At 44.4% G+C, this 15,306-nt stretch overlaps 1 protein-coding gene across 1 annotated transcript in view; it reads left to right on the forward strand.

Annotated features, from left to right (window-relative positions):
• Positions 1-15,306, forward strand: part of rfx6 (regulatory factor X, 6) — a 92,031-nt gene that overhangs the window by 47,791 nt on the left and 28,934 nt on the right. The window contains exons 15-16 of the mRNA XM_078213550.1: positions 2,623-2,745; positions 10,245-10,451. Coding sequence (XP_078069676.1) covers positions 2,623-2,745; positions 10,245-10,451 — 330 coding nt within the window. The remainder of the gene's footprint in view (positions 1-2,622; positions 2,746-10,244; positions 10,452-15,306) is intronic.

Genomic DNA, 15,306 nt, shown 5'->3' on the forward strand with positions numbered 1-15,306 from the left:
AAATCACTGAATATCCCTTCATCTTCCCAAGTTAATCTCAAATTAGTTGCTTGAAGATATTCTGGCCAATTTCTCTCCTAGGATTTACTGCATGATTTGCACTAATCTATACTTCAAATTATTTTAAATCAGTGCCACATAGATATTATAACTGTGCTGTTTAAAGTGTTTTCTCTTTGATTTACCTTAATAAAATCCCATGTCTGGTATATTAAGTAGTACTGAGTAAAATTAGACCCCTTTTTATTGGGTCATCCTTCAAGAGTATTTCCTACTATTTAAGGATGTGTTTTATTTTTAGAATATTTATTATAACTCCAAAATTTTGAAACTAGCAAAACATGCAAGTATCTGCTGAATCCTGCAGATGATCGAACGATGGATACCATTGTGGTTGGACCTCATCCTGTTCTCACTAAATATTTATCCATGCACAATTTCATCTGAGAGGGTCAATGAGTAGTATTCACAGTAAGGATCCTGACTGACTTGGCCATTTCCACATCCAAAAGTCATTTGTAAAGCTCAGTATTTGGTTTGTTTGGGGTCAGCTGAATCAGTGCCAACTTAAGAGCAAGGAACTTAAGGGCAGGATTTTGAGCTCCTATTGGGGCCAGGAACAGAGGTGGGCAGGAACAGAGAATAGCCCTGCCAACTGGCATGATGTTTTCTGACATCATTCCGCCTCGGGCATTTTGCAGAGATGGGGTCCGAGGGGGAGGGAGGGGGTTGAATGGCCGGGATTCCCAGCCACAAAAGTGGAGAGCGAAATTAACTCATTGAGGTCAATTGGGAGGCTGAATGGTATTTCAAAGTCGTCCTCTGGGTTTCCAGGAGCTCAGGAAGAGGTTTAACAACACCAGGTTAAAGTCCAACAGGTTTATTTGGTAGCAAAAGCCACACAAGCTTTCGGAGCCCCAAGCCCCTTCTTCAGGTGAGTGGGAATTCTGTTCACAAACAGGGCATATAAAGACACAAACTCAATTTACACGAATAATGGTTGGAATGCGAATACTTACAGCTAATCAGCGGTCACGGGCATTCGGCCTCTGGTATTCGGGTAAGCGTTCTCCAAGGCGGCCTTCACGACACATGACGGCGCAGAGTCGCTGAGCAGAAACTGGTAGCCAAGTTCCGCACACATGAGGACGGCCTCAACCGGGATATTGGGTTCATGTCACACTATTTGTAATCCCCATAGCCTGCCTGGACCTGCAGAGTTTCACTGGCTTTCCTGTCTGGAGACAATACACATCTCTTTAACCTGTCTTGATGCTCTCTCCACTGTCATTGTTTGTATCTTAAAGACTTGATTAGCTGTAAGTATTCGCATTCCAACCATTATTCATGTAAATTGAGTTTGTGTCTTTATATGCCCTGTTTGTGAACAGAATTCCCACTCACCTGAAGAAGGGGCTTGGGGCTCCGAAAGCTTGTGTGGCTTTTGCTACCAAATAAACCTGTTGGACTTTAACCTGGTGTTGTTAAACTTCTTACTGTGTTTACCCCAGTCCAACGCCGGCATCTCCACATCATGATTTCCAGGAGCTACCAGGTTCAATGTATGTGCTTCAAGTTGGGCTTCTCGCAGCTCCAACGCTTCATGGACCAACGCTCCATGAAGACAGACTTAGAGCTCCTCTCTGCCTGCTTGGGTAAAGGAGCTGACATAAGCCACACTGTTTTTTTAAAATTTAAGATTGAAGATATGAAGGTAGGTTGCTTCCATCTTGAAGCACGCATTCCCTTACCTACCCTCTATTACAGCCTACTGCTCCTTTTAATCTGGAAAGCATCTGATTCTTGCAGCAGCTTCAAGAACCCACCCACCACCCTTAACTGGGTGATGATCCCATCCCCAGGTCAATTAAGAGACCGCCCCTGTGAAAATCATGACGAGTGACTCTTTTTTCTGGTGCAGTTTTGGCATCAGGAATCAGTCCCAACATCTGTTTCCTACCCCCCCCCAGAAGGGAACGTCCTCCCAGAGAGTGTGTTGGCCTGCACAATTAGCCATTCAGTGTAGCTTATGATTCCATTTCTAAACAGTGGCCACTCAGAAGAACATCAAGCAGAGCCATCATTGAAGAATAAGATAGACATTTTCCCCTGAAGAGTCAGCACAGCATTAGTTCCTGACCCCAGTCTGGGGAGCTAATTGTGGAGAGATCACCGACTCAACTCACAAAGGTATTGTGCACATCTCACTACAAAGTGCTGTTCATAATTCATCAGCTGTAAAAGAGGTTTTTTTTGATTCAGGCATAGTCCCCTTTTTAGAACAGGCACCTAGTGTCATTTTTGAAGGTTTAGAGAACAGAAAGTGTCACGCAAACAAATACGCAAAGTATAAATATGTACCTGCGTTGTGACTGAAGTTTGCCTTCCTTTCATCAGTGTTTTCCTTTCATGTAATTAGTTGTTAAACAGTGTGTGGGGGCAGTAAACAAAGTAAAAAGCAGGTGAGCCTTACAACAGATTAGGGTCTGAATTAAAAAAACAGTGCCTTGTTTGAGGTAGAAGAGGGTCATTTGCAGTCAAACAATGAATTTTATTTTCCTCGCTTCTTAAAGTGAGCAGATGGTCACTGAGATAACTTTGCTTCATTCTCACCCCTCCTAGGTTCCTTTCATCTCATTCGAATGCTGCTAGATGAATATATTCTACTGGCCATGGAGACACAGTTCAACAATGACAAGGAGCAGGAGTTACAGAATCTCCTGGACAGATATATGAAAAATGCAGGTACTTTAGCTGAAGAGGCCAAATCATATCTTACTTATGAAAACATGAAATATTCCAGCCATGCTTTTCTGTCACCAAGAAATACAGCAAGAAGGGGATTGCCTTCCTTATACCATATCTATTGAAATGGGGCAGGCGTAGAAGCAGGGACAGGTGGCATCATTGCTTGAGTTCTGAAGTTTAATTGTTGATTTTTAAAAATTCTTTCATGAGATTTGAGCATCGCTGGCTAGGCCAGCATTTATTGCCCATCCCTATTTGACCTTGAGACGGTGGTGGTGAGCTGCCTTCTTGAATTGCTGCAGTCCCTGTAGTATAGGTACACCCACAGTACTTTAGGGAGGGAGTTCCAGGATTTTGACCCAGTGACAATGAAGAAACAGTGATATAGTGTTCTAAAGATGTGCCGATTAGGTTGATTGGCCATGCTAAATTGAACCTTAGTGTCAGAGGGATTAGTAAGTTAAATACATGGGGTTACGGGGAAAGGGCCTGGGTGGGATTGTTGTCGGTGCAGACTTGAAGGGCCAAATGGCCTCCTTCTGCACTGTAGGGATTCCATGATTCTATGATTCTATGTTTGGAGGGGAATTTAAAAATAATTGGAAATTTTAAAAATTAATACCACCATATCATAAGCTGCAGAAGTAAGGGCAGGAAAAAATTTGAGGTCGCCAGAAACCTCTGACCTTGCCCATGGCTGGGATCCTCCAGCACCGCTGCAGTGAATGGAGTTTTAGCTGAGCGCCAAATTCTCTGTTCTGGCTGGCAGCGGTGGCGAGGCAAATAAGATTGGAGAATCCCACTCTATGTTCATATAAACTGAAGACCTTTGGTACAGTTACTCTTCCAGAGGGCCCATTAAAACACTGAACTGTTTATCTGTTTTATACTGTTCTTTTGGAGATTCTGTTGCACCTTGTAGTGTAAAAGAGTTGAAGCTCAGCATGATGAGATTTCCAACTTTGAGTCTGAATTGAATGCCTCATTTGGTAGGAGCATGACTTTTGAAAATTATCCCTTGATTATCTTATGCCAATGAATGTCTATATTCAGTCAGAAGCTGCAAACTTATTAGTTTGGGTGGGTAAGGTGCCAATTCCTCCTATAATTAGCTTATCATTATCCCAGTGACCCCTTTTAAAAAGACCATATGTTTTAAACGAATTTTTGGAGGGTCCCGGATGAGTGTTAGTCTAGGCTACTTGGTAGGATCCAGTTCTGTCATTTAGGGGCTTGTTACAACTGGTCTCAGCAGACATTAACCTGGCTGGTGATCTTTTTGAGGGTGAGACATATGATATATATATATAGTCACATAAATAATATGACAACATGGATCTCCAATCCTTAATTGTCCCATGTTCATGTTTGAATAACACAGTATTGATGTCAAATTTAATGTTGTAACAAGCATGTGCTGTTGCTAGGAGGAAGAATTAGTAACAAATTAATAGAGGTGTCATGGTGGTACAATGGTTAGCACTGTTGCCTCACATAGCCAGGGACTTGGGTTCAATTCCAGCCTCGGGTGACTGTGTAGAGTTTCCACATTCTCCCCGTGTCTGCGTATGTTTCCTTCGGGTGCTCTGGTTTCCTCCCACAGTCTAACGATGTGTAGGTTAGGTGAATTGGCCATGTTAAATTGCCCCTCAGTGTCAGGAGGACTAGCAGGGAACATACATGAGGTTACGGGGTTAGGGTCTGGGTGGGATTGTTGTTGGTGCAGTCTCGATGGGCCAAATAGCCTCCTTCCACACTTTCGGGATTCTATGATTCAAATAGGTAAATATACAGTTGACCAAACAAGATTTGCCAGTCACAATGAAGAATGAGAGAAAAGTCTGCATTTGCAGTGGATCAATGTATAAGACAAATTCCGTCTATCTTGGACTGTATTATAAGAACCATGAGAACTAGAAGTAGGCAATTCAGCCCTCGAGCCTGCTCTGCCATTTAATACAATCATGACTGATCTCAGCTTGGCCTTGACTCCACTTTCCTGCTCATTCACCATAACCCTTCAACACATTACTAATTAAAAATCTTCCACCTCTTCCTTAAATTTATTCAAAGTCCCGGCATCCACCACACTCTGGGGTGATGAACTCCACAGATTCACGAGCCTTTGAGAGAAGTAGTTCCTCCTCATCTCTGTTTTAAACCTGCTATCTCTTATCCTAAAACTATGATCTCTTGTTCTAGATTGCCCTACAAGAGGAAACACACTCTCCACATCTACTTTGTCAATCCCCCTTATCATGTTGTACACCTCAATTACGTATCAACATGGTCAATACAGGAAAGCAATTATGATTGCAAACATTGAGCCATGCATTCTGATTTATACAAGTTTTTGATTTGATTTGATTTATTAGTCCAAAGATGTGCGGGTTAGGTTGATTGGCCAGGTTAAAAAATTGCCCCTTAGAGTCCTGGGATGTGTAGGTTAGGGGGATTAGTGGGTAAAATATGTGGGGGTAGGGCCTGGGTGGGATTGTGGTCGGTGCAGACTCGATGGGCCGAATGGCCTCCTTCTGCACTGTAGGGTTTCTATGACTTCTATGACTTCTATTGTCACATGTATTAACATACAATGAAAAGTATTGTTTCTTGCGCGCTATACAGACAAAACATACCGTTCATAGAGAAGGAAACGAGAGAGTGCAGAATGTAGTGTTACAGTCATAGCTAGGGTGTAGAGAAAGATCAACTTAATTCAAGGTAAGTCCATTCAAAAGTCTGACAGCAGCAGGGAAGAAATTGTTCTTGGGTCGATTGGTACATGACCTCAGACTTTTGTATCTTTTTCCTGAAAGAAGAAGGTGGAAGAAAGAATGTTCGGAGTGCGTGGGGTACCAGACTTTAAGCAATTCTCACCTCCAGGGAGGCAGTTGCCAACTTCTTAATTAGGCAATTGATGAGTTTGCCTAATCAAGCTATGTTGTTACCATAGAGACAGCCCTTCCTTCTTGCACAATGGCCAAAACATTTGGTTCTGCAGTTGTTCCCGGAGCCAGCACTTCGACAGCTTTTATTTTCATCATCACTTGAGGGATATGAGGCTGCTTTGAGCTTATCCCAAATTTCTCTGCCTTTAGCCACATTTTATGCTTTGCCAGGAGGGATCCTCCACTAGTGTCATTTAAGGAATCAGCCCACCAATTAGCGGCTGAGGTGCTTACTTGCTTTTGTTGCAGTATTGATGGAAAAATTGTGGTGTGTTATTAGAGGTGTTCTGGTTGGTTGCTGGATTTGGAAGGGAGTGTTGCTACATCCTCTCAGGAAAGTTAGAGGAGTTATATGTAGTAGGGAAAATGCTGGAATCCATTATTAAAGAGGAGATAGCAGGGCATCTGGATAGAAATGGTTCGATCAATCAGACGCAGCATGGATTCATGAGGGGAAAGTTGTGCTTGACGAACATGTTGGATTTTTATGAAGATGTGACTAGGGCGGTTGATGGAGGAGAACCGGTGGATGCGGTGTTTTTGGATTTCCAAAAGGCGTTTGATAAGGTGCCCCATAAAAGGCTGCTGAAGAAGATTAGGGCACACGGAGTTGGGGGTAGTGTGTTAAAGTGGATTGGGGACTGGCTATCCGACAGGAAGCAAAGAGTCGGAATAAATGGGTGTTTTTCCGGTTGGAGGAAGGTAACTAGTGGCGTGCCGCAGGGATCGGTACTCGGGCCGCAACTATTTACCATTTATATAGATGATCTGGAGGAGGGGACGGAGTGTAGGGTAACGAAGTTTGCAGACGACACAAAGATAAGTGGAAAAGTGAATCGTGTGGAGGACGGAGAAGATCTGCCGAGAGATTTGGACAGGCTGAGTGAGTGGGCGAGGATATGGCAAATGGAGTATAACGTTGATAAATGCGAGGTTATACACTTTGGAGGAAATAATAACAAATGGGATTACTATCTCAATGGAAACAAATTAAAACATGCTACCGTGCAAAGGGACCTGGGGGTCCTTGTGCATGAGACGCAAAAGCCCAGTCTGCAGGTACAACAGGTGATCAAGAAGGCAAATGGGATGTTGGCCTATATCGCGAGGGGGATAGAATATAAAAGCAGGGATGTCTTGATGCACCTGTACAGAGCATTGGTGAGGCCGCAGCTGGAATACTGTGTGCAGTATTGGTCCCCTTATATGAGGAAGGATGTATTGGCATTGGAGGGAGTGCAGAGAAGGTTCACCAGGTTGATACCGGAGATGAGGGGTTTGGATTATGAGGAGAGGCTGAGGAGATTGGGTTTGTACTCGTTGGAGTTTAGAAGGATGAGGGGGAATCTTATGGAGACTTATAAGATAATGCGGGGGCTGGATGGGGTGGAGGCGGAGAGATTCTTTCCACTTAGTGAGGAAGTTAAAACTAGAGGACACAGCCTCAAAATAAAGGGGGGTCGGTTTAAGACAGAGTTGAGGAGGAACTTCTTCTCCCAGAGGGTGGTGAATCTCTGGAATTCTCTGCCCACTGAGGTGGTGGAGGCTACCTCGCTGAATATGTTTAAAGCGCGGATGGATGGATTCCTGATCGGTAAGGGAATTAAGGGTTATGGGGATCAGGCGGGTAAGTGGTACTGATCCACGTCAGATCAGCCATGATCTTATTCAATGGCGGGGCAGGCTTGAGGGGCTAGATGGCCTACTCCTGCTCCTATTTCTTATGTTCTTATGTTCTTATATGAGAAAGCCTGCTATTTGTTGAAATATGACTTTAAGGGATGTCAGCATGATATCACTCGGAGGAAAATATGTCATGTGATCTCGTCTTAATTTCACTTTTGCTTTAAGCAGAACACAAACAAACAACCCTGATATCTTCAAGCTTTATACCTATGTATAACTGTTCTCATGAGCCTAGTCTTAATAAATGAACCTACAACACGTTTATCCAATCCCTGACAAGTGATTAATGACTTAATTATTCGACAGCAAATAAGCTCAAGATGTTATATCATTACAATAACACGAAATGGTGATCAGCATATTAAGTACATATATGACAGGGTGAACAGCCTTTGGTCAGGCTATGTGGCATGAGACAAACCTCAACATTTTGGTTAGACTGTAACAAGGTTGCCGCATCAAAAAATATTGAAAATGTAGTGGGTGACCGCAAAGAAAAGCTTTGGAGACTCAGCACTGAGCTAGTCCTCAAGTAAAGAGCTGGTAAACAGACAGATCCCCCTGGCAATCTCCTCCCCTTCTGACCAGGCACAGCAGAACAAGACATGGCAGCCTCCTCCCCATGTGGCACAGCAAAACAACCTCCTGCCCAGCTTAGCTGTCAGCCTCTCCCTCCCCCCACCCGGCCTGACAGCCAGTGAGTGGAACAGCGCATAGAGAGGACCAAAACAGGGTTAGCTCAGTAGAGAAAGGCAAATGACCAGTGTGTGAGCCAGTTTTATACTGGACCAGAGTAAGTCAAACAAAAATGAATAAACCATCATAAACATCGGGTCAGACAAAATTGCAATTATAAAGGGTGGCTTCAGGAGTTGCAGAACAATAAATTGAATAAAAAGCAATGATGCCATTACTCCATGATATGTTCCCGTCACAACTTGTCTGCATTGGTGGAGTTTCAGAAAAATGCATGAAAGTGGCTACAGCGACACTCAGCCCAAGTACTATACTATAGAAGAAGGAAGTCATTCGGCCCATCAACTCTCCACTGACAACAATCCCACCCAGGCTCTATCCCCATAAGCCAAAGCATTTACCCTAGCTCGTCCCCCTGACGATAAGGGGTAATTTAGCATGGCAAATCCATCTAACCCACACATTTCTGGACTGTGGGAGGAAACCGGAGCACCCGGAGGAAACCCATGCAGTTACAGGGAGAATGTGCAAACTCTACACAGGCAGTGACCCAAGCCAGGAATTGAACCCAGGTCCCTGGCGCTGTGAGGCAGCAATGCTAACCACTGTGCCACCGTGCCGCCCTATGCACTGGCAAGTTTATTGCTGCTTCTCCAGTGAGAAGCAACTTTATCAGTTTGAGCATTGGCTTGGGAATTAGCGATAGCCATGAAGGAAGAATGCTAGTTCAGCCATAAGTCTTCTGCTTTAGGTTCCCTTACTGAGCCATATTAACTGTTAAATCAGAAGCACTTTGCTGAAGTATTGTGGATCTACCTGGTTCAGAATCCAGATTAGTGTCTCTGACTTGACTCTGTTCCAATCTGCAACTTTGCTGTGCCTGCCGATCTCAGAAAATAGCGTGCGGGCCAAAAAATCAGTTTCACGCCTGGCGCCAAACCATTTGCAATCATCTGGGTCCCTTTCTAACGGCGCAAACTGGATCGCGCCCAGAAAGGGCGTGAGGCCAATTAGCATATTTAAAGTAGTATCTAAATATGCACAGCCTGTTTGATGCCGGATTCTCCCAGCTCCTGGGATCTTTTGATCTTCGGGTATGTGCGAGACTGGCGAGAATCACTACTGGTCTCCACTAGCAGAGACCAAGCACAATGGCCACGCTGGGGGGCCCGGAGGCCATTAAAGTCCTGGATGGTCAGGGACATGGCTGGGCACTGCCATTGTGCAAGGGACAGTGCCAAGGGAGTATGGCCTGAGTGGGGTTGGAGCCTTGATGGGGGAATGGCAATGATGGGAGAGGCTATGACAGGGGGGCCATGCAGGCGGGTCGTGCAGGGGAGCTGTGCAGAGAGGGTCATACAGGGGATCGTGCAGAGAGGGTCATACAGAGGTGGAGTATGAAGAGGAATTGTGAAGGAGTGAAGATTGCAGAGGAAACATGAGGGGGGTCACAAAGGGAAACCATTGGGAAGGTTCCAATGACCTGGTGGTGGCAATCTGTGCCAGAGAGGGAGTGGGACAACATGCCGCCAATAAGTAGGGGGGGGGGGGGGGGCGGTCCTGGTGTCCATTCGGGAGGGAGGTAGTCTTCCAGTTCACTGAGGAATAGGGATGCCCTTCCAAAACCATGCCCGATTGCTTTGCAGCTGGGCTCACTGGTGAGTTGAGGGCCCCCACCCTCCCCGGTGCAGAACCGGCAAATCACCATTCTCCAAAAAAGTGACCGAGTGTTGCGCTGATCGCGACGCAGAGCGCACCTGAGAGACAGGCACGGATCACTCCGGTGATCTTGCTGTTATGACACTTTTTTGGGAAAATCGGGCCTGTATCTTTTTGAAGCGATCTTGGCTGCAGAGTGGTCTGGTTTATCCCTAGCAGAAGCGTCATGTGTTGATCATCAAGAAACTGACAAGTGTCAAAAAAGGCTTTTTTCATGTCGCAGTTGCTTCTTCTCCCAAATCACCTCAGATTCTTAATCTTATCTAGAAAATTCCTAGAATATTCCAGCATTTCCCATTGTTTTTCTAATTTGTAATCTTTTCTTTGTTTTTCCTCTTCTCTCACTGACGTAAGTAAACAATTTTCATGATAACAACTTTGCAACATGGTTAGGTCTTCCCAGCTGTTTCATTTCATTATTCAGTGTTTTTCGATTTACTTCTACAGATGTGAGTAAAGCAACATTCACAGCATCACCAAGCTCCTGTTTCCTTGCAAACCGTAATAAAAGCACGTTGCTTTCTAACGATGCCGTGGTAAAAAATGAATCTCTAGCAGAGCAGCCATATCCATCTCTACCAGCAAGCCAACACAATATAGCGACCAGTCTGACTCCATTCCCAAATGCTGAAAATGAAGCTCTTCAAATGGCTGGTAAGAAAGTACCCTGTCAGTTTATCAGTACTGTAGTGTTATTTAGATTACAGGCCTTTATAATAACTGATACACAATGCTCTGCATTCAAACCAGATTCTGTGGTTGCTCCTAAATGACCCAATTAAAATGACCACTTCAAAACCGAGTTTTAGGGAGGGGGAGGGGGGGGTGATGGAGGGGGGAATCCTACCACTATCTAGCTCCATACTAAAAACTATAGACTGTTCTTTCTCTTGATGGAATGAATGCCATCCAAGGCATTCTCTCCTTCAACATTTCTTTACACCCACCTATCCAATGACAGAATGATGCCCTCAGGTTTGTTTCACAGAGGGACCAAAACAAGCTTGTCCAAAGCATGGCCTATGGGCCAGATGTGGCCTGTGAACTCCCAATGTGTCTCCTGGAGGTCTTTTTCAAAATGTCAGTAAGTGGAGTGGAAGATTCTGAAAGAAACTGCTCCTCCAATCACAGGCCATTCCTTTCCCACATTTGTCACAGATAAGTTTACTCATGAACCTATCAGCAACAAACGTGGGAGAGAAGCAACACTGACGACATCGAGTGTGCTCCAGGAAAAGAGATACTGGCAGGTCGAGAGAGAGAGACAGAGGGACTGGCTGTCAGGCCGGGTGGGGGGAGGGAGAGGCTGACAGCTAAGCTGGGCAGGACGTTGTTTTGCTGTGCCACATGGGGAGGAGGCTGCCATGTCTTGTTCTGCTGTGCCTGGTCAGAAGGGGAGGAGATTGCCATGACAGGCCATTGGGGAAGAGGAGACGGCTATTATGCCTTTTCTTTTGGGTCCAGAGGGCGAGGGGGAGCTGTGCCAGGCTGCGTGCGGTAGGAGGCTGCTACGCTGTGCCGGACTGGTTGGGGGAGGAGGCTGCCATGCCGTGCCATGCCCGGCAGGTGAGGAAGGTGTTATGCCATGTTGGGTGGGGAAGAAAGTTGCCATGCCGTGCTGAATGGAGAAGGAGGCTGCCATGTCATGCTGAATGGGGAGGGATGCTGCCATGCTGGGTGGGGGAGGAGCTGGCTGCTGGGCCAAAAGAGTTTGGTTGCAATGATGCGGGCAGGCGGGGATTGAGTGGTGAATGCTGAGGGTGAAGAGACTCACAACTCGGGGTTGTGGGAGAGAGAATGAAGTTCTCAAATGGAAGAACTTTAGACGATTATAGCTAGGGCATCTGCAATGTTTACCTCTACTTCTTTTAATACCCTGAGATGGAAACCATTTGGCTCTGGTCATTTGTCACTCTTCAGTGCCTTTAAATTGTCATTACTGTTTTTATGCTTATGTTTATTTTTGAGACTTTGATCCTTGGGATGCCCAGCATACTAACCTCTTCCTCTATTGTAAGTAGTGATGTATCCTGTGCTTGATATCCAGGAGCACTTGTACCACTCTGAACCTGGTGCACATGTTAGAGCTAATGTTCCTCTCCAACACGCAACAAAGGGGTGAGCTCCACTCACTTCCAACACAACTTCACCATTGCCATATGTGTATGCATGGAATTAGTCCTTTTGTGTTCAAGGCTTATTAAAACCTACCAAATCTTTTAAATTCAAGCTGAGCAACAATGTAACTACTAAACCTGACCAAGTCATTTGATACTCATTTCCCACATGTTCGGCCCTATTTTACCATTTTGATTCTAAGTGCTGAGCAGACTTGAAACTGGGAGTGTTTCAGATCCGACTTTTAGACTCGTTCTCAGGTGCTCCCATACACACTCTGACTGCAAAAATATCAGCGATTCTGATTCGTGCTGCAGAAGAGGCTTATAGTGCCCAAAATCCTGCAGCTCCAATCGACGCCTCCAACTGCACATGCGCAGAAAAAAATGATAGAATGCTACTCCCCTGCCATATAGCTCCCGGGCCGGATGCCTCCCCCGGCCCCCACAGACATTGCCTCGCCCACCCCATCGATCTCAAGCAGAGAGCCATCGGATGCCTGGCACTTACCTCTTCACTAACTGGAGCACCTGAATCGGACTTTTGTAGAGTATGTCTGTTTCGTGCCAAACCTGAATAGGCGAACGCAGTGGTAAAGGGGGAAGTGCCAGTAAGGTTGGGCGTGCAGCCCATTAAGTCAATTTTAATGCATGTGAAAGCATTTAAATGACCATCGCGCCCATTTTGGGCGAGGTCCCAATCGCGGCCATTTTTGGGCCTTGGTATAGGGGGAACCGGCGCAGAGGTGGGCGCGGATCATGCTACTCGCCTCACGCCTGACTTTACCAAGTTTATGCGCCCGAAAATGGGTGCAACTTGATGGTAAAATCGAGCCCATTGGATCTTGGCCCTTCAAAGACCTCATTGAGCAGTATTTGCTGCCAGAATCTGTTATTTTCCCCCCATTTTGTTTGCTGTGTAATTGATTTACTGTTTTAGATGCTTTGAAATGATTAACTATGCTTAAGTTACACTGCATCTAGCATCCATACCTGTTGTTCCAAGAATATTTCCTACTATGCTGTCGCTGAGTATCCCCTGAACCTCCTCTCAGTAGTAAATGCAGATTTTAGAGAATTGCTATGCGAAAGAAATAAAGACAAATTTTCATATAGTTCACCTTCTAACATCCTGGCAGTTAGATGTTACAATGATAATTGAGTTGTTGACTAATCACAGTATAATCAGCCAATCCTAAATTAGTTAAAAATAATAGGAGAGATATAAAAGGAAAGTAATTGAGATGTTAGTCATACTCTAGAAGGACAAGGTGATTAAGTGGCCTGGGAAAAGGGTCATAGATATAAGATTAAATGTAGCAAAGTTAGGATAAAGAGTCACAGAATATATTTTTACACAGGGGGTTGCAAATCTGAGGAATGCATTATCAGAGTTAATGATTGAAGCACAGAACACTTGTGCATAGGGTAAAGTAGGTAGTTAACTAGAGAAAAAGGGGAATAAATAGACAGGGGAATAAAGCAGACAAGTGGAATTAGGACTACTGATACACTAACTCTGCATATGCTGATAATGCAAACTCATTATTTGCTCCCAAATCACTAATTGGAGAAACAACTGCCACACAAATTGGTTGTAGGGATACATTGAGCCTTAAACATGTAAGAATCCCTGCTGTTGGTTGAGCCTCACAACAACTAGGCTTATGCCAATTCTCTGTGGTGAGCATTGACAGATATATTAAAATGTGGTAAAACTGTTAGACATTGACTAAGTCTACTTTAGTCATTATATTACCACACCTTGAAGTCAAAATTGCACAAGAGTTTGCGCATGGCACACTGGGTGGCAGATTTATTTTGACAGACATAATGCAAACAATATTCAGGATTAAATTTACAACCTTAGCATGAATATCCTATGCTTGCTTACAATTTCTTTTCGGGTCAAAAACAATTGTTTTTTCAGTCCTCAACAAATATCAGTTCTCGTGATAACACTAAGCTTTGTTTCAGTTTACTGTTGCTGTAGCTATTTGCTATCTGAGAGTTAGGTTTTGATATAGCACATGCAAAAATAACTTTCTAATCGCAATACATTTCTTCCATTAAAATAGTTCAATTCCCATCCTGGTTGTTCACAGGATAAAATATTGCATAAAATAGTTAAATAGAATGTTTTTTTATTCATCATGTTGATCCCTCATATTGATTCCACATAAAATCTTGAGTGTTTTAAAATAGATGTATTTGCCATTGTGTTACATAGAAACATAGAAACTAGAAGCAGGAGTCGGCCATTCGGCCCTTCAAGCCTGCTCCATCATTCATTATGATCATGGCTGATTATCAAATTCAATACCCTGATCCCCCTTCCCCCCCATTTCTCTTGATGCCTTTAGCCCCAAGAGCTATATCTAATTTCTTGTTGAAATCACATAACGTTTTGGCCTCAACCACTTTCTGTTGTAGTGAATTCCACAGATTCATCACTCTCTGGGTGAAGAAATTTCTCCTTACCTCAGTTCTAAAGGGTTTACCCCTTATCCTCAAACTATGACCCCTAGTTCTGGACTCCCTCACCAAATTAATGAGTTTTGAAAATAATAGAAGAGAAAAGCTTTTTCTAAGGTGCAGCTCACAATGTCAGATATAAAGTTCTTACCATTTTTGAATGACAAGATTGTTCCCTAATTTCATTTAGAGTGGCAAACTAAAGTATATTCCAATCAATAGCATATACTTAGAGGATGCTGTAGAATTAAACAAGAGTAGTTCTGAAGAAGCCATAAGCATTCCAAGGATGACAAACCACAAGGACAAAAACAGACTGCCTGCATCGAAACAAATTACACGAGACTAAGGACAATCATAGAAACCCTACAGTGCAGAAGGAGGCCATTCGGCCCATCGAGCCTGCACCGACCACAATCCCACCCAGGCCCTACCCCCACATATTTTACTAATCCCTCACTAATCCCTCTAACCTACACATCCCAGGACTCTAAGGGGCAATTTTTTAACCTGGCCAATCAACCTAACCTGCACATCTTTGGACTGTGGGAGGAAACCGGAGCACCCGGAGGAAACCCACGCAGACACGAGGAGAATGTGCAAACTCCACACAGACAGTGACCCGAGCCGGGAATCGAACCCGGGACCCTGGAGCTGTGAAGCAGCAGTGCTAACCACTGTGCTACCGTGCCGCCCTAATCCCGACTAATCCCACAATGTATGGAATTCTGACAGCCCCGGATGCACTGGATGCAAGAACGTGGTTTTCTCTGGTTGGGGTAGGAGGGCGGTCTAGAATAAAGGGCCATAGTTTCAGAATATAGGTTAGGCTATTTCGGACTGAGTTGAGGAGAAACATCTTCACTCAGAAGGTGACAAACCTATGGAATTCCTTACCACGGAAGGCTTTGGAGGCT

This window comes from Mustelus asterias, chromosome 5 (genome assembly GCF_964213995.1).
Source record: "Mustelus asterias chromosome 5, sMusAst1.hap1.1, whole genome shotgun sequence".
Lineage (NCBI taxonomy): Eukaryota > Metazoa > Chordata > Chondrichthyes > Carcharhiniformes > Triakidae > Mustelus > Mustelus asterias.